This window comes from Leptosomus discolor, chromosome 9 (genome assembly GCF_034619465.1).
Source record: "Leptosomus discolor isolate bLepDis1 chromosome 9, bLepDis1.hap2, whole genome shotgun sequence".
Classification (NCBI taxonomy): domain Eukaryota; kingdom Metazoa; phylum Chordata; class Aves; order Leptosomiformes; family Leptosomidae; genus Leptosomus; species Leptosomus discolor.
In genome coordinates this window covers 23,660,779-23,688,065 of record NC_141399.1, presented here as the reverse complement: position 1 = coordinate 23,688,065, position 27,287 = coordinate 23,660,779, and the positions used below count along the sequence as shown (strand labels likewise).

Genomic DNA, 27,287 nt, shown 5'->3' with positions numbered 1-27,287 from the left:
GACAATGATGTGGAGGCTTCCTGCTCCTAAACCCACAAAATTTTTCCTAAAGTTGGTAACTTGTCATTGCAGTGACAAGTTGGTTAAGTCTTTAGTAGAGTCTCTAATCATCTGTTCTACTTTGGGATTTCCAGCTCCACTGGTTGCTAGCTCCTTGTCAATAAGCCCCAGGTTGTGCAAATTGAGGATGGAATCAGCAATAATCCGTGCTGTCCTCTTCTGGTAGCCTCCAGATGTCACCATCAGGATTGGGATTCTGCGACTTCTGGCAGCCTTGAACACTACTTCATCTCTCTTCACAATTCCCTGCAAGTTTACAACAGTTACAAAAAAAAAAGTGATACAAATATGGTATTTTAGATCTAGGCTATGGTTTATGGATTTATAGTACTGGATGCTTGATAAGTGATTAAGGCCTACATTTTACAAAATGAATAAAACAACTAAAAGTCCCATTAGCAGGTTTACATGCATAATCATTAAAAAAAAAAAAAAGAAAACCAGCAAATCAGAAATCCTGGACTGGGTTTTTGAAGACATAATAGATAAAAGTCTTTAGTATAAATTCCTAGAAGAGTTCCTGCTCAAAGGCCTTAAAAGTCTAAAATGACTACAAAGTTTAGAAATGTTCACCCTATTTTACAGGTGACAAATTAAGACTATGAAAGACTGTCTGAATTCACAGTGCTTTAGTTTGCACTTCACTTGCATAGCATCCTCTGACAAAACTTTAGCAACTTGATCAAGATTTCACAAAGCTACAGAAGAACCAAAACTTCAAATCAGATTTTACACGTTCACAATCACTAGCTGAATTATAAGCTTCCAGTTTCTTTAATAAAATAATAAAACTGAAAGAAACTACAGCTGAAAAAGGAGTTGCATTATGTAAGTAACAGTAAACAGACAGAAAGGAAAATAAATTCTGAAGAGCCTCTTACAAATAGAGAACGGTATGGAACTAAAAAATAACTGAGCCTGGAGACCAACTGGTACTGTACTGTCATTGAACCTGTAAAACAGAAGATTTTGAGTGTCTCAGGTTTCAAATAAGTACATGTGGGGTGGGGGGTTGGGGTGGGGAAAGAGAGAATTCAGAAATCAGTGAGAACAGAGCTAAAATCTACTTTTGCAGAAACAGTAAATGCAAATAATTCCACATACACAGAAGGCGTAAATAATCCGCTCCAACTCCTCAAATAAAGAGACTAACAACATAATACACAACCGTTTACAATGTACAACTCAAAATTTAAATAACTGCAAAAGTTGAGAAAGGGAAAGAGATCCAAATGCAATCAAATACAAAAAATGAAGGAAGAAGCAGCAGAAGTTTTATTAACAAAATTTATTAACTGTAAATACATCAAGAAATATCACCCTGCCATTAAAAAAAATTAGACTGCAAATAAATGGTAAAAGGGAAAGAATAAAATTCAAGCATAGCTGAAAAAATATTTTGTAAAACCATACAACAGTAATGGTTCTTGTGTAGTTTGACACAGCTCTGTAAATGAACAATGAGAGTAAGGAATAACAACTGAAAAGAAGGCAACAGAAATGGAAGAATCCTATTAGGAACAGAGCCTTAAAAGAAGTAACCAAATTACAGAATGAGCTGTACGTCCCTTGGGAGCCATCGCTGGATGTAGCAGAGACATTACACCATTCAAGAATGGGAAGCAGTCACTATTCATAGGAGTCTAACTGCCTCATCCCTGCTCCAGCATCTCTAGCAGCTGAGCCTGGAAGAACTGAGGGGAAAACACACAAGCTTACTCCAGCATTTGTGTGTTACCAGGAAAGAAAATACATCAAATGAGGACAACAGCCCAATACACTTCCCACTTACAAAGATAAGAGGGACTCACCTGCCACACCTCAAGTTTTCTGCCTACAGCCTCAAGCACCAAGAAACTATCACTCATAGCACTCTGAGGAGGCATAGTTTTGAGTAGAACCAACTGTGTAGCAAGATTTTAAAATACAAATGACATCTGCAACTGTAGGACTGAAGACCAAACTGATGAACCTTGAAGAGATGCATTATTCAGGCTCAATGCCTTCAGTTTGGCATTTCCAGTAGCCTGGGATTTCAAGCTTGGTAACGCCGTTCACACCTAAGCTAAACAAGATCAGAGAGACGTGAAACCCTGCCCGCAATTCTTGAGCTACAGAAGGTTTGAGCTACAGAAACCTTTTCTCCACCAGGTTGCAGAGAAACGGCACTCTCTGCCTTTCATCTCCACTTGTGACCAGGAGAGTCGTTTCACCTTTCTTTCCTCATCCTTACATTCTGTCTGTCTTTCTCTACACAGCACCTAACAAGCTACAGCAACTCATTTTTCTTGGCAATTAACGCTGCTCCTTCTCAAAGGGCAGAAATTGTTTTTGAAAAGGCACATCTCTAAAGTATTCTCCATCTGTCACTAAGCTTCTGTTTCTCTCTGTGGCCTCTGCTTTCCAAAAATCTCCACTCCACCAACGACATCTTACACCTCAAGTGATGTCATATCCTCTCCAAGGTCAAAACCAAACAAGTCCAAGCCCCTCAGCTCCAGTTTTCTCCTTAGAGACTTTTACACAGACAAGGAAACAAAATCTGGAGATTCAAAGCAACTCCCAAGTCATTCCACCATGGGTCCATTTACAAGGCAGTCAGCAGCAAAAAGGCTGCTCAGTGACAGAGACAGCAAGAATGAGGAGACACAAAAGGAAGCCAATAAAAACCAGCAAGGAACTAGAGCTCTGTGCAAGAGAACGACAGTACTGCAAAACAGAATTAAAATTGAACAGCTCAAGCGATGACTCTACTAGAAGGGAATCCAAGAGCTCACAAATGACGAGAGCACTTTTCTATATTGAACTGGTAGATGCTAAGAGAGAACTGAATGTGAAAACAGGAGAGAGGCAGAACCAAGCAACTGTCAGAGAAGGAATCGTTTAAAAAATGGAGGAAATATGAGATCTGTAAATTTTGGTTCACTTTGAGACAAGTAGACTTGTTATAAATATAAGGTGAAGACTTCTATGAAGCTATACAGAATAAAGCAAAATTTAAATCTGGTACCAAACTGGGGAGAGAAGGTAAACTGAACTGAAAAAGGGTAATGACGTCTGTATGGACATGAAAGAGAAAAGGGAAAAAATCTATTCATTTGCTAAGAATACACAGACAGGCTGCACAAAATTGCTAGAACTAGGAGATACCTGGCAGTTTAAGACAGCTGGGAGTGCTACAGAGGAAATTAAGTGTAAGATACATACTGTGGGCAGGTGACAAAAGAAATACATTGCAAAATGGGTTATGTGAGGGGAAAAGAAACAAAGAAAGAAAGAAAGAATCAAACAGGAAAAGGAGGCCAGGTGAGTGTGAAAATATATGCCCTGCTGGTTATTGTCTGGATGTTTAAAACCATTTTAGAGAGAAGATCAATGATACTGGATTAGGCAGCCGAAGAATAAAAATATTTAGAGTCAGGAAGAGACAACAAAAAACCCCGTATGGTGAAAAGAGCAATGGAGATGTATCTATATATCTCTATAACAGGAAAATGCTTCAGTTTAGTGCAAAGTGTGCACCTTACCTTCATCTACCAAATGGCCCCAAGTCACTCCCAGGACTGCCTTTCAGTATCTAGCGAGGAGTGAAAGGCTGGAGGTATTTTAATATCTTACAAACCTGAGGCGAAATAGCAAGTCCTCCCAATGGGTCGCCATCCAGAATATCAGTCCCAGCATTATAAACAATGATGTCAGGTTTTAATTCATTTAATGCTCCTTCCACCTGAGTATGTACCTTCTGAAGATATTCTGTGTCCTCTGTACCCCACTCTAACTCCACCTTGCGTTTTATGGCACCTAAAAAAAAAGTTTAATGTTACTCAATAAACAAAAGAAAGAAAAAGCAAGATTTAGGCAAGCAAGAGAACAAGGTAACATTTCTGGAAATTTTGTAAATACGTTGCATTTTCACAGAACCTTGAATTAAAGAAAATTATCCAACTGCTTGTTTTCCCATCAAATGCAAGCATGATGATCTTGAAAAAATTCCATTGAGAGAAAATCAGATGCAGGGTGGGGGTGGGGGGGAGGAATAAATCTGAGACACAAGCTGAAAGTTATATTGAAAAGCAGCTTATCTGCATGTCCATTTACCAATCAGCAAAGAAATCAGAAAGCACATGATTAACTTAAAAGCAACCTAAATAAAGCATAAGAGAAAGTCGACACTGAATTGCTATTGCAGAGGAAACAGTTGGGGGAAAAAAAACATGATAAACATCACTGAGAAATTGAGATGTTTTCTTTTTATCACAACACTCAAAACTTAACAGCAAGGGATCATGAATTTATGTGAACTACTTTATGAATGTATAACAAGATTCAGCTTTGCCCCAAGCATTTTCAGTTTAATGTTCTTACCCTGTAATCCTTCCAGAAGAGCAAATATGTATTCTTAATTTATGTCAAATTATTTCTAATGCTTCTAATAAAGCATGAGAAACAGAAGAGGAGGGTTGAGAAGGTAGAGGAAACAAACCCAAGGTTATGCAGCCTAGCTTTGGGTGCTGTTACAGAGTTATGTGTAACTCTAAATCTGAATTAATCAAATCATGTCAGAGGCACTTCAAGGTACAACTCCTACCTCACCATACCTTATGCCTTGAATTAAGTGACCTGGAGTCTTACATCTTAAGTGTGGATTTAGCACCCACCAAGTGTGCATGAATGTACTCAACACAGAATAATATTTATTCCTGTGATTGCTGGGTAGGTTTTTTTTTCTGCTCTCCATCCCTGTTCAATATTAACGAAGCATTCTTTTTCTTTTCTTTATCTTATTGCATCAACATTAGTTTCAAAGATTTTTGTTCCTTTATCATCTTTTTCCTGAATTGTTTTCTCACTGTTCTATAAATGTTCAAATAAGTCTGCACAGCTGTGCTCTTCTGAACAGCACTTAGAGGCTCTTCACGGTGAAGAATCCGCTAGCTGGATAGAGCTTCAGAGGAGGTGGTAACCACATCAGCATGCGGCACAAATAAGTATTGTTCTGATGAAAACACTAAGAAGTTGAGACGATGGTCAATAAGGCTCCATGCCTCTGCAGGTCTCTTGTCTTCATCACCACCACAAAACACAGAATTACAGTGATTAGTTATTACCCTGATCAGTGACTACTGATGGATGCAGTGATGGATCTGGAGGTTAGCATCAACACAGCTTTTGCATTTGACAGCCTTTTGTCCATGTCTTGCTAATTAGTGAATGGATTTCTACAGCTTTGAAAACTGTAAAATGACACTCGATCCAACAGCGAAGCTTCTTTAAGGCCTGAACTTTGATTTTCAGCTGTCAATTTTTTATGCTCATCCTTCAGTAAACTAACCCTTTTCCCCATCCATCTTCTTTCCCTTCCTAAACTTCAGTGTAATTCCAAACTACTTCCCCTTAGGGCCTCAACATGCTTATGGCTAAGCATTAGGCAATGTGCTAGCTAGTCTTTTTCTTTTTCTTAATGAAGTGCACGAGGGTAAAAAAAATGTACATAAGAGACTCCTGTAATAAAACATGGAGAAAATGAGTAGGAAGTCCAGGGAAACAGTGGTCAGTTAGCGTCTACCCTGAGGATTCAAACTCTCAGGTTCAAGCCTCTACCTCCCTTCAAAAAGATGCCCTCTCTGATCTCACCTTCACCTGGTCACCTAGCAGGAGACAGTTTAAAGGATTTAGCCTCTGAACTCCTACCAGACACCCTTATGCAAACTACAAGTAACTCCATATTCACATGCCTTTGGCCGCAGCCTTCCACACCTCATGCTTCAACTGTAAAGGGAATGCCAGTATTTCCAGCTCCACAGGAAGGGGCAAGTTCAGTATTTCAGATTTGCTAACAGGGGCTTACTCAGTCTTGGTCTTAATCCACCTGTTCAAAATATTGCCATTTGATATATGACTAAAGGGATGCTTTTCTTAGAAAACAAAAATAAATCTTCATTTACTTGCTTTAAGTGTTCACTTTTTAGATCAATACCTTAAAATACATATACTACAATTTTCAAAATCTTTACTAGTTAAAAAACAGAAGTACAATGCACTGCACCTAATTCTTGCCAAGAATTCAAATTAAGTAGGCTTTTCAGAATGACAGCATGACTGAAGAAATTCAACAGCAGAAGAACATCTCCCCCAGTAAACTATGATTCAGTTAATAAGTTAAGCCTGTAATAAATGACAGTGTAACAGAATCAAAGATCAAATAAACTTTGGGCTTTTGCATTCCGATTTAACCATTAGCAAAACCCCACTAATTACTTGTGACAGGTCACCAGACCACAGGCACATCACAGTAGGGATAAACAAAGCGACAAGAACAAAAAAAAAAAAAAAAAAAAAATCATCAAGCGCCAGCACTTACATTCCTATGACTTACTTTCACTTCCCATCTCTTTTCACATTCAGATCTTGTTTTCTAGATCCTTATAAAACAAGTTCTACTGGAAAGACAACACCTAAATATTGTCTAATTTAAAACTTTCCAAAGAACATGAAACCTTTTTCCACAGCATTAGCTAATTTGTAGTGAATTCTTTTATAAATTCAGTGTAAGGGAAAGATTAAGTTCTAACAGTTATCTTCAAATCAAAAGGATTATTTAACTCACTGTTCTAAGCATGGCAATGACCTTTTGAATGGACTGCTAACAAAGTCCACATAATACCCACACCCTGCATTCCAGAAATTCATTCCAGAAGTGAGGGAAAACACTACAGCATTAACACTATAGTGACGTATCACAGCAATCATCGAAAATTGTATGTTCAATGCGAAATTAAAAAAAATTAAAATCTAGTTAACATTGTTGCAAGGAAGCTTCTTAGTAAATGAAGAAATTATTTAACAACACTGTAGGTCTCTTCCATTTTGGAATATGAATTTCAATTATACTTACGTTTAGCAAATCCATCCCCTGGATAAATATATCTATTGTAGGCATCCATAATATATACCCGATGATCATCCATAAAGTCCCTTTCATGGCCGTTTCCCTGAAGGAAATTTACAGTTAGCTATTCCTAGCACACTAACACAGAATTAGATAATCTTCAAATTCTAGAGTAATTAAGACTACAAAGATCTAATATTTAAAACTCCTGTGTCATTCTCCTATTTATAGTCTTGAGGGTTATTTTGAGGTATAGAGTTTTGGGGGCTTTGACAGTATCAGTCTGAAGACTGCAAGTGTTATCAAAACCAACATCCTTGTATCCCTGTGAAGGTAATTATCATAGATCTCATTGCACATATAAGAAAAATAAATGCAAATTAGACTCTGATTGTGTTCAACAGCATGACAAAAGCAACTGTGACCACCAAACAGATATCTGCTCTTCCAGTTGTGCAAAAAAAAAAAGTCACTTTCAACTGCTGCAAGGATGCTCATATTCTTATACCAGGATTAATAAATAAAGCAGACCATAGCTCTTCGGACAGTTCAAACCTTGGTGAGATAAGTAATCCCTGGAAGAATTACAAACACTAAATACCCAACAGTTTAACATACTGTTTAGCACCAGGAATTCCCTATAGAAAGATTGCATTGGGTGCAAAGATGGATGCTCAAGAGAACACTCAAGATTCTGAACATTTCCCCCTCCCCCATTTCTGAATTTCAATAGTAGTATTTTGGCTCTCATTTACACTTTTTTACACTAGTATAAAAATCACCTTTTCACAGCAATCACCAAGATAATTTTGTTCAAACCAGTGTACCTTACAGGACCCCAGGCCCTACCACCAATAGAATTCAATTTAAACTACTGAAACAGACATTTCCACAGAGACATCTTCTGTAATTCAGTTACATAATTTACGTCCCTGGACAGTTAAAATGTATTTCTGCTACAACTTCACCTCCTGGAAACAAACAAAAATAATGAAAGAATCACTGGGCTAAAGCTAGTCAATGTGTGTGAAAAAGGGCATGAGAAGCACCAGAGCTTCTTGATGGCAACTCCTACTTATTTCTTCAGCACCTTTGGTCCACAAATAAACAGTTCATGAACAGAAATCTAGGAGTATGAGAGTGTCTGTGCAAACCATTTTCTTATGAAAGGTAAAACTCATCAATGCACCAAGAATTGGAACACTGATAAGATAAGACTATCCGTATACTTAAAAAATATCTGCTGACCTACTACTTCACCCGCCTCTCATTCCCCAAAGAAAGGAATCAAGGGGGTGATTCAGTGTGCAGTCAGATTACCAGCATGATGCCTGAAAATCAAGATACATTCCAAAAAGGTTTTTTTTTTTAAAAAAAAAAAAAAACCACAAACAAAAAAACCATAAAAAACATCCCCCCAGGAAAACCTCACAGAGATGGCTGAAGAGAATCACGAACACAAAACATCTTCCTCTTGCATAATCTGTGTCCTTATTTCATGGTAATTTTATGATGCCTTAACTTGCAGATAAGAGAAATTATAGAAGACTGAAAACTTGGAGACATTAGGCTTCCTCACTGCCATAGAGCTACTCAAAAGTGGTTTATTTACACGTAGTAAGTTACCTTCAATGCTTCAGACTGGACATAATTTGGGTGCAATAACTGCTTTTCTAAAAATACCATTTCCCTCTTTTGAGGATTTATTTTGGAAAGCCTACCCAAGACGAGATATGTTCTCAGTATCCACAGTAAATCACCAGGTAAAAAGTGATGTATTTATTAGCCTGAAGCCAGGCCTCCCATTAAAACACTAAAGACCAAATTCATCCGCTGCAAAGGTTGCTGCAATCAAGCATGCTGAACTAACTGTAATTCTGTTTTAAGAGATTCTTGTTTCTTCTGGAATACTGACCTACTCTGGAGACTGTGCATGCAACTCAAATATTTTTACATCTAACCACATGATGGCGCTATAACTCAGTTTAATAAAATTAAACTGGTTTAACAGCCTCTTGGACCATAAAATAATTAAACTGTTCACAGTTTTCATCATCTATGACTAACTTTGTATTCTGTGACTTGATAGTTTATACTACTATTAGAAAAAATGGTATTTATCACACACTTGTATTTCAAGCAAAACATCTGCAGCACTGAACACAGGTAAGCTACTCACCTGATGAGCATCCAAATCAATAATTGTGGCTTTAGACACCCCTTGTACTCTTTCAAATAAGAACTGAATATATAAGCAAAGAAAGAAATGGAGAAAGTTAGGAGGTCAGGTAACAGATTGAACTGGAGGCTTGAATCTTGCACAGTGTATAACTGCTCTGATTTTAATATAGTGCATGTCTATTAATTTCATTCACCAAATAAACGGCTAAATGATTCTAATAGCTTTAATTACAAAAGCTCTAGTTATTTCACATAAAAAGATAATTTTTGTGGTTATACAATAAAAAACCCTATAGATTTCCACCAGATTAAATGCCCGAAATAGCGTTTGTACAGGTATCTACCTACCTGTAGAAAAAGCAGGCAGATAGAAAGATCGCTACTCATGTCCTCTTTCTCCAACAAATTACCAGATACAATGCAGAATCAAGGACGTGTCTTTCTCCAGCACCCCACACAAACTTGTACAACGGACTCCGCAACCGAGGCATAAGCCCAATGGCACTGAATAATGGAACAGTAGCCCTGGGTAGTAAACCCTGTTGTAGTCATACAGGTCTAGCTGTTACATCTCTGCATCCTGCACCAGCCAGGTGGGAAAGGACAGGTCCAACTAGGGATTATAAAGCTGGTTGTGGCACTGGTGCTGTCAGAGGCTGGAGCAGGACCAGTGACAGCACAGAGAAAGCAACAGCAACCATGGGCTGGGACAGTGAAGCAAGAGCTGCACAGGCCCCAAAACATGGAGGAGCTAACTTCATGAGACACAAACGATAGCACAAGCAAGTCTTGGCTTATCAGCAGGAAGGGAGAAACAGCCCATTGTGATGGCATCCAACTATATAAGCATAAAAGCCACCATTTAGAAAAAGCTGCTGTAGGGACTGTGTAGTTTAAAACCATTTTGGTAACAGAATTAATTTCTTATTCCACATCTGTGAAGAAAAATTTTTTTTTTTTTAATTCTTTGAGTCTTAACACTGACAAGTTACCAGTTAGACACAGTAAAATCCAAAGATTTTGTACAAACCGTCACACACTATAATTTCTCAATCTGTATTTTAATGATAGGGAAAATAGAACACTGTGGATTACTTTTCTGCAAATTACCATGTACAGAAATTATGATGTTATGTCACATAGCGTGCTGCAATCATTAGAGCTTTTTTTATGTTTGATTATTACGGATACTTCATAAATACTCTAGTACACAAATACACCAGAGTACATCCGACAAAAATAAGCCCTAATTGCAGAAGGCTCTTGCTTCAGCCTTTCAACAGCTAAATACCAAATGCATTCATCCACATTCAGTGATTATTTTGAAGACATTCACATTTTCATTCATGATTTGAACCACTCTGAGCACTGCATAGTGCAGCTTGATTCAGAGAGAGGATGTCTGTCTCTGCATTCGTCTTGATTGTAACTACTGAACCTAATGTGGAATTTTCAAGTTCAACTGCAAGGCTAGGATAATTATCAGTGAGGATATTAAAAGTCAATCTGGTTTGATTTTGAGTGGGTTTTTTCCAAGACATTATTAATGCAACTGTAGTGGTTCATATTTACATTCATAATTCTGATCCCTGCAACACTTTCCTTCCACTTAACAATACTGCGTAAGTGTTATGTTCTGCAGCGTCAAGTAACACACCATTCTCCTGTTACTACCCGTCTATAGATTGCTTTATTTTCTCCTATTAAGGTGTGAATTAGCTCTTACAAATTTATGTGCATCTTTTTCCATTTGCACAAATAGTAGAAAATCCTGGTTTAAGCGTACTTCTTACCTTTATAGCCAGTGTGATATCAGCGTATGCACAAAATCCTCCACCTTTGTCACTCGAGCAGTGATGAAAACCACCCCCTAAACATAAAAACGTTGAAGAGGTAAAAAGCTAGATACTAAGGAATATAGATGGTCTTTGCCAAGAGACAGAGATCACTTATATGTCAGGCATTTTTTTCCTTTAGCAAATACCACGCCTAAAGCTATTAAAATCTTACCTAGCAACACACATCATCTCAGAGAGTTTCTGTACATGTGTGGCCTATCAGAGCATCAAAGGATCTGCAGGTGCCCAGATTAAAGGGAATTGTCCCTTTCATCTAGCAACCACCCTAACCACCGAGAACTGTACACATGTAGCACATGGTGACAAAGCACGCTGCTCTGAAAGCGCAGCTCCCCCAGGCGTGCTGGCACTGCATAATTAATATTATGGAGCAGGTGGAAAGTTCTTTTCTATGCTGAACACCAGGCCAAAAAAAATACCAAACGAAGAACTATGGTGTCGCTATTATTCGCACATGCCATTGTCCTTTGCAAACGCTGAGACCAGAAGAAGCTTTAACAACTCCTCTTTAAACACACACACACACTCTTTACATGAAAAAAGTACTTAGACCTCCCATCCCCAAACACTTTTTTATTTTTAAATATAATAAAGCAGAACTGTTTACTGAGAAGCCCACTGTAAACATCTAAGCAAGAAAGTTAAAAAGGTCACTTTATATATCAGTATATATGACAGGCTTTGGGGTTTGTTTTTAACATCTATTTAATTTTTAACATCAGATATTCACTTTGTAGAACATGTGTGTAATAATGGAAAAATCCCAGAATTGATGAGCACTATTAAAATGACAAGCTAAATCTTACACGACATAAAATACTGCCTCTATAGTTTACTGGTTTTGCACTGCTATTTGCTATGAGCAGGACAGCAGATTTATATTCACTGTATTCTTCATAATTCTTCATTCAAGTCTTTTTCAGGAAAATCTGCACAGCCAAAAATAGACACTAACTGGTCTCCAGCAGATCAACCAATCCCTTGATCTCGTATAATATAAATTAGCTGATAAGATTTATGAAAAATATTTTATATTTTAATGAAAAGGAATATTTTATTGAAATATTTACATTTACTCCAAGCATTTTTCCTGAAATTTTTTTCAAACTACTTCAATCCAAACACTTTTCCTTATAGATGATATCTTAGCTTTATCCAGGTTTTTTTTCTTTCAAAAAGAGATTTCATTTCATTATAAAACTGCAACACGGGTGATAGTGGATAAGAACACAAATCCAGTTCTTTTCCATTTATTTTTTTGTTCCCTTTGGAGTTGATTTTAATTAAACAGAATCCAGTCACTTTCTGTTATTATAAACAGAATACCCATCACGTTAGATGAAAACACTACAATTTTAAACACACTATTTCAAGTATCATTTAATGCACTACATTAGTACTTACCCACATTGATCGCCCAGCCTCTCTCAACAGCAAGTTTTCCTGCCTTAAGAAAAATCACAGGGAGAACTTCATGAATGAACAAGGCAACCACTTAACACAGTCTGCTTCCACCCCAGATGCAGCTCTTGGTATTTGGACATGCCCACTGCATTTTCGGATGTTTTACCACTGCAGGTCATTCTTAATCAGATCTCTGAGTAAGAGCTGTACAAAACAATCCTCAGCACAATTAGTTGAAAAAAATATTTGATCTCTCATCTGTGTTTCATTCTCGGGCAGTTGAGCAGATCTAAAACTAACTGTGCTTTGCAGAGATGCACACTGACCCCAGCAGACAAACGAAAAAGGGGAAGTACAATTGTGGGTCAGAGTAAAAAGTGAGCCAGAATCTCCTAATACCCTTCCTGTTTCTGTAAAAATAGGAGGAATCTAAGATCAAAATCCTGCAAATACACATTAACATAGTTTCAGCCAGGGGCAGGGACAGAAAAATACTACAGCATGAAATATCCTGTGACTTTTTTTTTTTAATGATATAACATTCACGGTATAGAGTATCACTAATCTTTTCCCGTCCAAGATAGAAAAACTGTGCGTGTATCTCTCCTTTGAACTCAAATGAAATTCAGGGAAGGGAAAGTATTGACAGAGAAGAGATATATAAGGCTTAAATGATGACATTTTAATTGAAAAACCTGACTTATTTTGGGCAGGAAGAGTTAAGCAAGTGTTTAACTGCAGTACTCCTTAAGTGTCTCATTAAAAAAAGGAAGATACTGCTAGCCTAAAAAAAAAAAAAAAAAAAAAAAAAAGAGAGGGGAAAAAAGTAAAAACAGATTATCCTTTTCCCCAATCACAGAAAGAACATATTACACATCATACATGAAAGGACATTTGGACAGTTGAGAGTTCTTCACCACCAATATTTATATTTGAACAGTTCTAATTTAGTACTAAAAAACTACAGGGCAGGTAAACATCATCCTGTTATGAATGTGCTAACTTATACAAATTAGATCTTGAGAAACAATTGCAGTTTCTGAACTATAAAACCCATTAAGTCACAGGGAAAGCACATTTTCTGTGATTCAGCTTACTTCCTAGGGATTCCTCACCAAAAAAGAATCTTCCCATATTGCTAAAAAAAAACATTTAAAAGTACAGAATCTCAACAGGAATTTTCATGATAAACAGGACCATCAGGTATAGCAGAAGATTGTACTTCTGACTTGTACTGTATAAATTTTATTGTCTGATGAATCAAAACTGCTTTTAAAGTACATAGCTATTTCCCCATAATGAAAAATAAAAAAGATAAAAATAACAGTATCTGGCATCCAGATCAATCTAAAAGTGACCAGTGATGTTATCCATATTTCAGGAGGCATGATACAAAGACATAATAGACAACTAGTGGCTGTCTCTTCTACATGACCATATTTATAACTACTGAACACACATTTATGAATTCAAGATGACACAAGCACAGTGAAAAACATCACAAAAGTTTATAAGAGTATTGACTAGTTAGAACCAAGTTGAAATAGATTTCATACACGCATACTGTCAAGACCCTCAAGAAATACAAATGTAGACTATTAGGAAACTCTAGACTCTTCCCAGATATTTTTTCTCTTCTACCATTTCCTTCACTCCTCATAACTGTTGTGCAGAAAGACAGCATGGCTTGAATCAGAGAAGACTCCGCATGATCCTATTCAGACAGGACTCTGCAGACCAAAACCCCTCATCTCAGCAACCACTGCTGTCTGCACTCAGAATCACAGCACAGAAAAGAGAACTGACCAGGAGTCCTGAAGTGACACTGAAGGACTAAATGGAGACAGAAGCACCTTGAGCTACATGGACCACATGAAATGAGAATTCTTTCTCTCTACTACTACCCAGTCTATAATATCAGGTTTAAAAAAACAAGTCAAACTACCCCCAAACTTCCCAGCAGCCCACTGAAAGCAAGACGACTACACAGGTATCAGCAAAACCAGTTTGGTGCTACCTCCAGCTCCTGCTGGTCACTTGCCAGGAGACACGAGTTGCAGGTGGTTTATGCAGGTTTACATTAGGGAGCTGCATGATGTTCCAGTTCTATCATCTCTGCTTTTGCTAGTTAACGCCTACTAAAGCGGGCAGCACTTTCTGTTATCTAGCCTATTACCACAGCCTAGTAAGTCTAATGATTTATCCAGAACCTAGCACGTTCTTTCCAAACTCATATACTTAAAACTGTCCTTAAAGGCTGGTTTAACCTTTTCAGTAGATTATCTGGTTTTGTTGTGCTTATGCAGACTTTCAGAGTTCAACAAAAGCATCAGACATCGCTATGCTGTACAACTTTCACTTATTTCCTTACCTCACTATTCTTTGACTTTAAATAACACATACGTCCAAGAAGTCAGAGCAACAGAAGAGAATAAAAGTAAAATTAGGAAATGGGATTTAAGAGGTGAGAACAACAATAGTTGGAGAAACAGAGTCCAAGGTGGGCAAGATACATACAACTCTTTTTTTATAAAAGAAACCCATTTCCCCCTCACCAGCCTGAATTAAAACCAGACTCGGCAACCTGCAAGGATACTTAAACATGGTAAATGTCACAGGACTCACTACTGTCCTAATGATTTAGGAAGAAACCACCGGCCATTTGTATTCAACAAGGTTAGACCAATAAACAGCAGTTAACTCACTTCACACTAACAATTTCAGCACCAAGGAGGTAACTTTCCCTCCATTATCCCCATGTTCAAAAACTTACTGGAACTCTTCCTTTGCTGCTACTCTGCTATGATTATAATTCTCACCTTTTCCTCCAATCATAACCAAGCTTTTTCCGAACACATGCATATCGATACATTTTTCAACTACTCTGAGTACTTCACAGTATCATGAACAGTAAACCCAACATTCCCCATTATAATAATAAAACGCACCAGTTTGCAACACAGCTCAAACACGGTGATATACTCAGACTTTCTGAAAAGCTCCAGATTTTTAAGTAGCTATGACCAATTTGGATATTACACAGGGAGTTAAGATGACATGCTTCAAACAATTAAATCACACTATTAGAAGATGTTTCTGAATCTTAACAGTAGATATTTAAGGGCAGTCACAAGTTGTCCAGTCCATTCTACTTCTTTCTCTATTACCTTTTGGTGACAAAACACAACTACTGGCGCAGAGTTACTTTTACATACACACTTGCAAATCCAGCAGCTGGATGGGACACAGATTTAACAATAGAATACTCAAATACTGAAAGGAATTGCCATGGTTTTTCCCAATAAAGAATCAGGCATTGAGTAGTTCTATCACTAAAAAAGTAAATACAACAGAAAGGCAGACTATTTCATCTTGCCTTAAAATCTGATAACAACTAGCTCTCTACTTTCATTTCACATCGTAAAACCCAAGACAGCTGAAACTTAATAGTGCCCAGATCCAGTTACACACTCAAATGATGGTAGCAACAGTTAATAGCATGTCAGCCCCACAAAATTAAAGAAAACTTAGAGAACTGCTTCACCAAACTTTTGGGCTCACTCACATCGTTCTCATAGGTCAGACTCACAAACAGATTCAATCTTTTTCAGTCTCTGAAAACTGTACTGCACTGCCTCTTACGCACTAATCATAGAAGAGATCTTTCTATTATTTATGTCTTTAATGAATTCTTAACATTCATGAAGGCAAGAATTTAAAAATAAGAAACCTTGATTCCAGTGCAGATTACTAAGTACCTACATTTCTGTTGACAGAAATGGGAAGCTACCTATTGGCCTACTTCTGAAAATAATGCCATTACTTTACCATTCATTTATGGCTTCCCAGTCTCACTCACCTTTAGTATCTAGTAGTAGCAATAATCGTATTCTCATATCTGGCACAGACCTACTCTGAACGGTTTGCCAACCCACAGAACAGTGTTCTTTAGTAACTGGCTTCAAACAGGTACAGAAAAAGCAATATGGGCTTCTATCCTTTTCATGTGCACCCACTGTCACAGCTACCTTCAGGCAGCAAAGATCTATTTGTTCCATAGTATTAATGGCTTCAGATCAGATTATTTGTCTTCCATTTATGTAACTGTTACAGCTCAATGCCTGCAAAGAGGGATTTGGACTGTTACTGTCTTCTCCCAGCACCATGATGTATTGTTTCTGAACTCTAGCCCTAATATGACAAACAATGATAAAAAGGGCAGAAAATGTTCCATTAGATATTAGTTTACAATTATGAAGGCATCTTTTCCCCAATACATAGTTTAAATAACTCATTCTTGACTCCAGCTATTAACTGTTTTCGTTCTTCCTATTTCCTCAACATCTCTATGGCAATTCTCAGGCAAAATTAAATGTCTGGCAACACTTAAACAGCTTTTCTAACCAGAGCACTCATTTAACTAATTAGGAAACAGTTTTGTTAAGGTGAAACAGACTATGTCTCACTTGAGTTCAGCTGAGCTGCTTATGTAGTACCTACAATAGAAAAAGTAGATAAACTAACTTTAATCATTAAAACGAGCAAGGTGACATGATTTTTAAACACTTAGTCTCATGAGCAACCGAATCATACATCTCTTCCTGTACCATACCATAGTACTGGTAACGATGTGCTTTAAAAAGAGCTTCTATATCATCAATTATGAGACCTCCCATACCTAGAATTTGTCTGTATTTGAACACTGTTCAAAACTAATTCAGTCTCTGTATTTGCCGTAAGTCCTGCCACATCTATATCACTGCTTGCTCAGGCTGCCCCTTACTGTCTCTTCCACCTCTGCAAATTATAGACCACAAAATTAGGTATGCCCTTCGCCTTGGTAGCTGCTAACAAACAGCAAACTTTGATCATGTTTAGGACTAACTCACTTCTCTCTACAGGCCGCCAGGGCTCAAGCCTTTGAGTTATACAAAATATTACAACTCACAGGTTTATAGTGTTTTGATCAACAACTTTAAATACAACACAAGTGTATCAAGATCACCTTACCATTATTGTTCCTCCTGTCTGGGTTCGTAGAGGTTTCAAAACTTTTCTCTGAACAACAAAATTGGGAAGAAAGGCAACTGGTGGAATTTCTGTGATTGTAGCCACAACAAATGACCACTGTAAAGGAGGGGGGAAAAAATTCCAATTAATGTAGCCTGTCTTAATGATGACATTTAGATCTCTCATCAGTTGCTATATAAAATGAGCTCACAGGTCCATAGCAAGATTTTTAATCTTTTTAGATGGTGACCACAACAGTCCTTATTAGTAACCTCCAAATAGGTTCATCCTCAAGTTGTTAGCTATGAGAATCGTCACTATGAATCACTATCGTTAGGTTTTTCAGATTTTACTATCAAATGGTAGTAAATCAGCAATTTTTCAACAAGCTAGTATTTCAGAAAATCTAATATCCCTGGGATTGGGAGGAAGAATTGTAAAATGTCTTTCAGCAGTATTAATAGCAAGCAACGCTTGATATATTGTTCAAACCTAAAATATCTTTTCCTGTGTCAGGTCAAAAGGATATATCAAGGAGAAAGGAAAAACAAACAAACAGACAAACCAAATAAGAAAGTTCAATACTTAAATGAACACACAGTGCAAATTTTAGCATGGAGAACTTATTAAAATTTATTTAGCATATTAAACACTTCTGCAAAATGTTTCAAGGAAACATTTTGTTAAAAAGTCCTATCATCAAAAATATGATTTGAAGGTTAGAACACAACATATTTGCAATGTGTAAATGCTTTTTTATAAACACAAATAGATGACTTCGAAGAACTTCTACTAACATTGCTACCAGCAATATCACTTCCAATATATTTCAAAAGCCTAAGTCACAAGCAAGAATACACCCCTTCATCCAATACTGAAACATTCAGGTACTAAGAATGATGAATTTGACACCCTCTACAAGGATTCTAAATAGATCCTATTTTCTTCACTTCAGGAAATCTAACTAGATTCAGTACATTTGTTCCTCAATTACTGTTAGCTGTCTGTTGAAAATGATAGAATGTACAAGCAGACAATTTCAACCAAAGACAATCATACACCCACTTCATGGTCCTCTGATACTCAAAAAAAAGCTACTTTGGCTTCCCAGTTATCAATGTTTCAACTACGAAGTACTACTGGGTGGGGTGGAGGGGTGGCAATATTCACAAAGTTCTTAAGTACCAACTGTATTTTGTCAAGAGTTCATTTGAAACTCTTACTGCTTTTATGTTTGTAAGACATTATTCTGTTACCATACTATCAGCTTTCCATCATTAATAAAGTGCTTTAATTATTTTGTAATACAGCCAATCTTGATAAAGTCCATTTGCAAGACACTTTAGCTTCTAAACAAGCATATTGTAAAAAACTGGATTCGAACCTGTTGCTCTAAAATGCAACTGGATGGGTCACAACTGGGTATAATAAACTTTGGTTTCAAATTTGAAGGATGATCACAAAATTTCAGAAAGTTTTAAACACAGTTTAAAAACATTTTAATCTCAACGGGAAAAAAGTGGGAGCCATAAAGACTCAAATCAACACGTATGCTGCACCGGGGTTTAAGTGAATATAAAGAATCCGTATATGGTATGAGCAGAGTAAGCAAAGCTTTCTATTCGCAGCTGAGCACATCTACAGAACAGTGTCAAGCCCAAAAACATTCACTGCTTCAGACTCAGTCCTTGACTGCATTTATGTAAGTCCTAACATATGGGGGAAAAGTCATTTGACTGTGACGAAAGTCTTGGGATTCAAGAATTCAGCTAGAGACTAATAAAAAAGCTTCTCAAAAAGCACCACCAATAATTGAGAAATATATTGCCTCAAACTGCAGGCAGTTCTGCACTTTTTTTTCTTCAACGTGCTAATTTTGTTTTCCTACATTTCCTGCCATGTTCTTCAGAACAGCTATGTATATACTCAAAAAATAAATCAAAAGGAATTGGTTTTATATAGTTGTATACCTTTTCCCTGCTGTAAAAAATTATTTTGAATAGATGAGGACTACATTAATTACATTTTCCAGGCTGTCGGTGGGCTTCCATAACACGTCTTCACACCTACTAGTTTCCTTTCATAGAGAACAAACCCTTCAAATTTTTAAATCTATTTTTTTAAAATCACTATTTTTTGCATTCAAACTGCATATATCAGAATAAGATCAGTTACTATTTCTTTTGGTAATACTTGCTCTCACTCAGCCATCTTCAAATTACTGATTCTCTAGTAAAGTTTTGTAGACATGTAGTTACACAACAGACATTAAAACTTGGTCTGCATTCAGGGAAGACTGAGAAGCATATAAACAGTATTCAATAAGATGCTTTCACTTAGTCTTTTTAGTTATCAACTCCACTTAACTTTCTTTATTTCTATTGCTAGTATTGTAAGATTTTTAAAAATGATTTGTCTTCCTATGTTTTGGATAAGTAATTCAAGGTATGAATTTAAGTTTCAGTTTTAAAAAAGTTTCACCCTGTCTTCTTAAAAGGAGTAAAGAAGTCAGGTTAACCCTTAACTAGGTGTATTTTCCTTTAATATGTGCCTCCTACCAAATTAACGGCTAGGCAGTATCATTAAATGCAGGTAAGTAACACTATACCAAGATGTTACATCCAAAAAAAAAAACCAACCCAAAACAAAACAGAAAACACACACAACTTGAAGAGTTCTTGAATCTTCCTTGCTTAAGCCTGAACTCTATAATAACATATACACATAATGAGGATATTCTTGCCGGACTCTATTTATAAAGTATCATTAACTTTAATTCCTTAACTAAAACCTCTTCTCAGTAAGGCTAAATGACTTCACAAATAATTTCAAATTACTGGTGTTCAAGGACTAAAAGTTAAACTGAAAAACTAGTATTACGAAGATAAAGCTAAAGCAATTGCTTCTATGCTGATACATCCCAGATTAATGCAAATAGCACATTAATGATCAAACCCACCCCCTGATGTGCTGCCTTTTATGTTATGCAACCTTTGCATTCCAGCATTTTCAAATAGCCAACACCACAGCAAATTTTTTTTAAATATGTAATTTTGTTCTTTAATATCTAAATTTAAACTGTGTTTAAATCTTTGATAAGTTCCTGGAGCTAGTCCCAGCTTCAAGGGAAAATTCATAGACTTACAAACCCAACACGAAGCAACTAACATGATTTTGTATTTAGAAGTTCGCCTGGGGCAAAGCTATTTGGGTCTATCTTTAATAGATAAAGAAAGTATGGGTTTAGCTGGAATTAACTTAAGATAAAATCATAAAGGAGAGCAGGAAGCTTGTAACTGTCACAGAAGTTTCCACCTCCAGGTGTGAAAGCACTATTATCACTAGGAATAAGATACTGCACTGGTAGAAACTGCTGATAGCCAGGCAACACACCCAAGAAAACCAACCAGCCAAAAACAATTTTAGTGCACCAGTCTCTCAACCAACAAGTTGGACATAGTAAAAGGAAAGAAACAAATCACTGTTAACCAAATGCTACCTTATCCTTAAGAGGTTTACTAGTTGCTTTAGGTGCAAAGATTGCCCTACAGCATTTGCGCAGCGGTGTAAAAACTGAAACCTGTCAGACCTTGTTCCCTCTGACTCTTGTTCAGTGTTTTCTCCAAACACAATTATCTTCATATATTTCTACAGACCTTTATCTGACACACTAATATTTACATGAAAGTGTAGTTAAAGGGGTTAAATTCATTATCTGCTCTCATGACCTTTTAAATGAACATTTTACAGCAAACCACCACTCGCCTTCAAAAATTTTCCACCAATGAAGGTTGAGCAAGGAAAAAAAAGCACAGCGTAGGGATAACAGCACAAGAACTGCATGAACTGAGGAACTGGACAGGGGAATTCTAAGCACTTCTGAAGGTGCCCATCTTATCCAAACCAAAGCCACATTTCCAACTGCCGAGTAGCCCATGGTCACTATCGCAATGCACACAGCCCAAGATGCTGTCTGTGCTCATTTATCTGAGCACCTAAACCAGCCAGAAGTCTCACAGGCAGAAACTATTACTTCATGAGCCTGCTTCTACCGCCTTCATTCCTGAGAGCCCTACCACCTTCCCCAGGCACGCTGCCAACACCACCATGCGACAAAGAGGCAGGTACCTCTGGTCTCTCAGCAGATGTGCTCACCTGACCAGGCAAGAATCAAAGCACACAAGCCCTTGAGCATCAAACATTCCCTATCATCACGTCAATCCACTTTTCACTAACCATAAAAATTTACATTTCTAATAGTGATGAACTTTTTAATTTTAAACCTACATAATTTCCAAATAAATAAACCAGATTAAAATTTATAAGTTCAATTGATCAGTCACTCGTTTCAGATCACTTTCGGAAAAGCACATTTAGCATTCCACTGATGCACAAGCATTATCCTCAGCATTTGCATTTCAGCATTCCTTCACATGAGTTATCATAGAACTTCTCATACACAAAAATGGTTCAAGTGAAAGACTTATATGGTCTGAAACTAGCTTTAACCTCATTGCCTATTTCCTTCCAAAATTTCAGGAAAGAAATATGCAGGAAATTCATTATCTTACATAACACCAGAAAAAGGCAGTTAAATGCAAAAGTACCGCACACAAATATCCGAAGTCCAGCCATTACTTTAGACATCTAAACTCTTCAAAGGAATAACTGAGGGGGAAATCACCTCAATTCAGAAAGCCAGATTTTACTGTAAGGACTAGTTATGTTACCTGAAGCAGGGAAACAGGGAAACCCTTCCTTCCAACACAGAACTAATCTCCAGTACTATCTAATCTGCTTTATGCATAGCATTTTGTTTCTCTTCAACCAATCCCCAGCCAGCTGCTTCAGCTGCTGCTAAGATACCAAACACCACCTCTTCTTGCAAGTGTATGGAATTTCCTACCAAACTCGTGCTCAAATTTTGAAGAATACTGAAGTGATCCATGATTTTAAGGGACTAGGCATTCCCAGAAACACAAGCACCTTTGTAGTATTCACAGCTGATCTAACATAGAACTATGCCATGGATTGGTAGATCTGTTTTTGTCTGGATTAAAAAAGCACAGCAGACTTTGGATAAGGCAATACAGAGGATATCCATGGCCTTTTCACATCTAGCCACATTATTTTTCGTTTGCAACTAAGCATTTATCTTTGCTGTTTGGCAGGAATTTGCTGACATGACAATATAACCTCTTCCAGTTGCAGGAAATACTCTCTCAAGAAAAGGAGAACAAGAGATACAGAGCTAATCACATCCAAATGCACACGACAGTACCGGTCTTGAACACCAAGACAAAAGCTATACAGACAATTCCCTGTGAAGCCATCCTGTAGGTACTAAAAATATCATTATGATATTCCAAACTGAGCTATGCACATTACAGCCTGCTTCAAAGAAGTGATTCAGTAAAGAGAGGTGGGTGGTTCTACGGAATTGAAAGCTCAGTATCAAGAAGAGCTGCAATAAGATCAAATCTAATGATGTATGAAATTCCATGTAACTTGACAACAACACAGAATGAAGAAGCTTAAGAGAAATCAGTAAAGGAGTAAGAGTGAAAAAAGTTCACACAAATAATAAATCCCTTACACAGAAAAATAAAACATTCCAGAAATAGCAATACGAGGACTCTTTCACTGTGGAAGGGCAAAGTTGACTCAAAGTAACTTCTTTTGAATTATGAAATGGAAGATTATTTGTCATAGAAATCCCCTCTCTGCCCTCCAAGCGAAGAGTTGCAAAATAAAAGCAACGTGACCTGTGCTCATCTATCCAATTCCACCTGCAGATGACAATATATTCAGCAATAGAGATCTCACGTGTTTATGTTTTAAAGTTACATTGAAGTTTAACAAATAGCTGTTTCATTAAAAAATACCCAATGAATGCTGTGAACACATAATCCTGTACGAGCTGGTATTGGAAACCTTCACACAGAGATAACATGCAAGGTTATGCCCCTACGTTGATCTTATAACTCTCTCCACATTCCACTGATATAGTGTCCAAGTATGACACCAGTACTTCCCCCTGCAACACACTGACAACAGAACCCCTACATGGATGCTCTTTGAGGTTACATAAACTCCAAACCCATAAAGCAATCCTTGCATTAAAAAACATCCAGCAAAGTACTCCATACGAAACACACAGCAATGTGTTTTCGATTTCAGAACCATATTTTACTAGAATAAATCAAAACTTACACTTTTGAAGACTAAAACCCTGGTACTAAGAAGAATATTATTTTGTATCTCAAACATTAAAATTTTCCTTACTTTATTTAACTTTCCTGAAATGTCATTTCAGGCAATCTATATAACATGGCAGACCCTTTTTGCCTTCTGCCCCTGCCCCTCTACAGTGTGAATTGCCTACTACTTCTGTTTTTCTTTCAGTATTCTCAATGACAATGTTATCAATGTTATCAAAATATACCATTCTATAATCCATAAAAGTTGGTTCTATAACAAATCTAGTAGGATATCTGTTGCCTTTGACACTAATTCTAGACAGTTTGCTTGAAAAACACATTATAAATACAGCACCTTTAATTTATTAAGGTAGCGCCTTGTGTGAACAACCAAGAGATCTTCATCAGCAGCTTCCCGTGCCTGTACAATCAAGTCATCTGCAATTAGTTTTTCTTCTGAAACAGGAGAGAAATAACAATTGGCATTGTATACCATTGCTTAACTTCCCATATTCCACCCTGCCAAAGAAGCTACTTTGTTTTGGTGATTTACATTACAGATTAAGTTAATTGCGCCAAGGTCAACTTCCATTGACTCACTATTTACAAATTTTCCAAATACATACCCTCTATACATGTAATCTGTCAGGTAGTGTGTATGTGATAAATTTAGTACAATCTATTTAGGTAGTGTATGTGTGATAAATATTGTTTACAGAAAGTTTTCAGTGTGCAATCATGCTAACTTCTTGTTTAAACTGGAATAAAAGATAGTTAGTGACAGAGGATGGACAGACAAAAGAATCACAAGACTCCTCACAGTTTAGAGTTTGACACACTGGGGAAATTCTGGCACTCATACCATCAAATATTCATCGTTTTTTAACATGCTTTAAGAAATTGCACAGTTGATACTAGTATTTAATTTCCTAAATCAGAGAAGAATTAGAAAAATCAAAATTCAAAAGAAAATAATTGCTTGGATGTTCATGGAAGGGAACACTTAATTAGGATATTTTCTGTCGCATCCCTACCTCCATTTACCTTCAAGAAACACCAATGACCACCTATTAATTCTTCTCCTTAAAATCCAAAAGATAGTTTATTTTAAAACCTAGTTCTATAAGAGCAAGATACAAAATATCACTCCAAGATTTCAGAATGTGATCAAAGATAATATTTTTGAATGCACACATCTGGATATACTTGCCAGAAAGTTCAAGCTGGGGTCAACTAAAAGAGCCAAGCAGTGCAGAAAAAGTGCTGCTTTGCCTATGTTCACTACAAACAACAAAGATATGGTACCACACTGATCTTCCCAGACAAATTTTGATATTTAACTGCTGCACGGCTGCAGCCTTCTAAGACTGTACCTTTTCTCCAATTTTATACTCACAAATGTAAGAGATTTTATTCTAAGAGTTACACAAGAGCAGCACCTGCAACAATATTTGTTTTGGCAAGCTCATGTTTTTCCTGGCTTAAGAAACATTTCATTCATTCATTCGTTGGTGTCAGACAGAAAGCCAAAGTGCTAACAGTTTCATTCTTGAGGAAGGAGAAGGTAAGAGTAGAAGGACTTTCACTGGTGATTTTCTAGAAAATGATAGGGAAAAGTGCAGGTCAGCTGTTGCCAGGAGGTGCTGCAGAGCCAGAAAAAAAAGCAAGAGCTCCCTGAGGTATTCTGTGGCTCCTTTCTCCTTTACAAAGCAAGGAGACTAAAAGGATTGGCAAAACTAATTTTCTGTGAAAGACAGAGTAAAAAGTGGACGCTTCACCAGAGAAGAACTAGAGGAAAAGACTTCACACAGAGAAGGAGCAGAAAGGCAAAGGTTTTGATTAACAGAGAAAACTGTCGTCGAACTCAAGACTTCACTATTTAAGGTTGTAGAGGGAAGATCCAAAATTCAGCTACTAAATGGAGTGTTAGAATTCACTGAAACAAGGTCAAATGAATACAAAGCAGCCTAAAGTCAGAAGGGCAATACTTAACTGCAAAAGATAATTAGCTGAAGAAGTCATTAGGACCACATAAATAGAAGAGGCCTGGCTCTCGGACAACCTTGTCTTGGCAAGAAAAAAAGCTTTTTTTTTTTTTTAACTTGATGAGTAAGCTTAAACTGTAGATGAAGCGATGTCAAGATTTTGTAGGCCCTGATCCTAACCTTGGTTCTTACATTTCTATTTCCTTAATGTATCTCTGCCTGTATCCTCCAATCTGTTTAAACAGCAATAATGAGCACCATCACAAAAGTTCTGTCACCAGAGGTGTCTCAAAGCTCTTCCCAAATATCATCAGAATAATATCATAAAGTTAATATCCAAGCTGCACATATCTTCCAGCCTGAAAAGCGCCGTTTGCCAGTCGACTGTCTGCAGTCTACATTGAATAATGAAGTTACACCCTGCAGCAAGGCGGTCATTAACACCTGCAGTTTCACAAGCCCCAAGGAATGAATGCCCCAGTTCTTGCCACACCAGGTGCAAACCAATGGAAACACCAGGCTACAGGAAGCTATACAGAGTAATCTCAAACTGCAATTCGGGTCTTGCAAGCCGAACTGTTTGTAAACTGGCAGCTAACATAGGAAGCATTTCCCATTCATTGCTATGAAACTGAAGTCTGCTTCTGCTTGAGATCCAGGCCTGGTCTTCAAAAGAAAGAAACTGGAACTGCAAACAGCACCTATCCTCAAGAGTAAACTTAAAGGAAATACTGTTCTCATAATAAAACTGAAAGAAAGTGTTTGAATCATTAAAAATCTGCTCAGTATCAAAACACGGCACACTGAGCTACGTCCACAAGGCACCAGCATTCTGCACCTAACCCAGGCTACACTGAAAGTCAAGATTCTAGTGCTTACTTCAGAGGTGGAAACAGTTCTCAAATATCCCACATGAGTGTTTCTTGTAAAGGCCAAGCAATGAAGTTCTGCTTACTTCATGCTTTCCTTCAAATCACAAAGACCAGAAACATTTTAAGACCGTCGAAGACATAGCTATGCTCATGTTTCTCCTTCCTCCCTCTTACAGTCTTGTAAAGCTCTGGGCCAGACTGAAATGAAGCAGGCTAGTTACTCTGACCAGTATTATTCATGCCTCTGGGGTGAGCAAATCATTTAATGAGCTTGAATTTTCAATCACATTTCATGAGTTCACTCTGCACAGACACCATGACTGAGCTGAAGCCAGAACTGTGGGTTTATTTAGTGGAGTGGGATAGAAAATACATTTTCAAAGGACTGTGAAACAAACCTATGTATTGAAAAGCCCTGGTGTAGGACGTTTGTTCTAGCATTACAATGTCATCTTTTAAATACATCATAGGTAAGATCTTCAACAATGTGCAACACATGACATACAACCCACCTCAGAAATCCTACGATCAATTTAGCGTACTAAGATTTAAGTCTGCAAATATATAAAAATACTAAAGCACTCCAAATATGATTAAAGAGCATAGCTTAAATCTACACAATGAGCCATGAAGATGTACAGTCACTATTATATTGGCAATTATTAACACAAGTCTGCACTAACTACATAACTGTCATTAGCTCTTGTGCAAATATTGGTCTAAGAGGTACCTTCTGTTATTTTACCTTTCAAGAAATTGATTACTTTTCCCCATTTCCCTGCATCGAATGGATGCAGCTTCTCAAGTCCCATAAACGTGATGTTGTA

The 27,287-nt window shown here is 37.2% G+C and overlaps 1 protein-coding gene across 1 annotated transcript; it reads right to left on the bottom strand.

The window, feature by feature from the left end:
• On the bottom strand, positions 1-27,287 carry HDAC11 (histone deacetylase 11). The gene is made up of 9 exons (XM_009954651.2): positions 27,206-27,287; positions 23,959-24,059; positions 17,404-17,520; positions 12,394-12,436; positions 10,924-11,000; positions 9,129-9,191; positions 6,956-7,052; positions 3,683-3,861; positions 1-306 (listed from the first exon to the last, which is right to left on the bottom strand). The coding sequence occupies exons 1-9, from the start codon at positions 27,270-27,272 to the stop codon at positions 64-66; spliced, it is 987 nt and encodes a 328-aa protein (XP_009952953.1). The 5' UTR covers positions 27,273-27,287; the 3' UTR covers positions 1-63.

Coding starts and splice junctions, on each gene's coding strand:
- HDAC11 (XM_009954651.2), bottom strand. CDS start 27,272: ATGGGACTTGAGAAGCTGCATCCATTCGATGCAGGGAAATGGGGAAAA. Junction 17,521..23,958: donor GCTACCTTAATAAATTAAAG/GTGCTGTATTTA, acceptor CCTCCTTTACAG/TGGTCATTTGTTGTGGCTAC. Junction 3,862..6,955: donor AGGGGATGGATTTGCTAAAC/GTAAGTATAATT, acceptor CTTTTTTTTTAG/GTGCCATAAAACGCAAGGTG.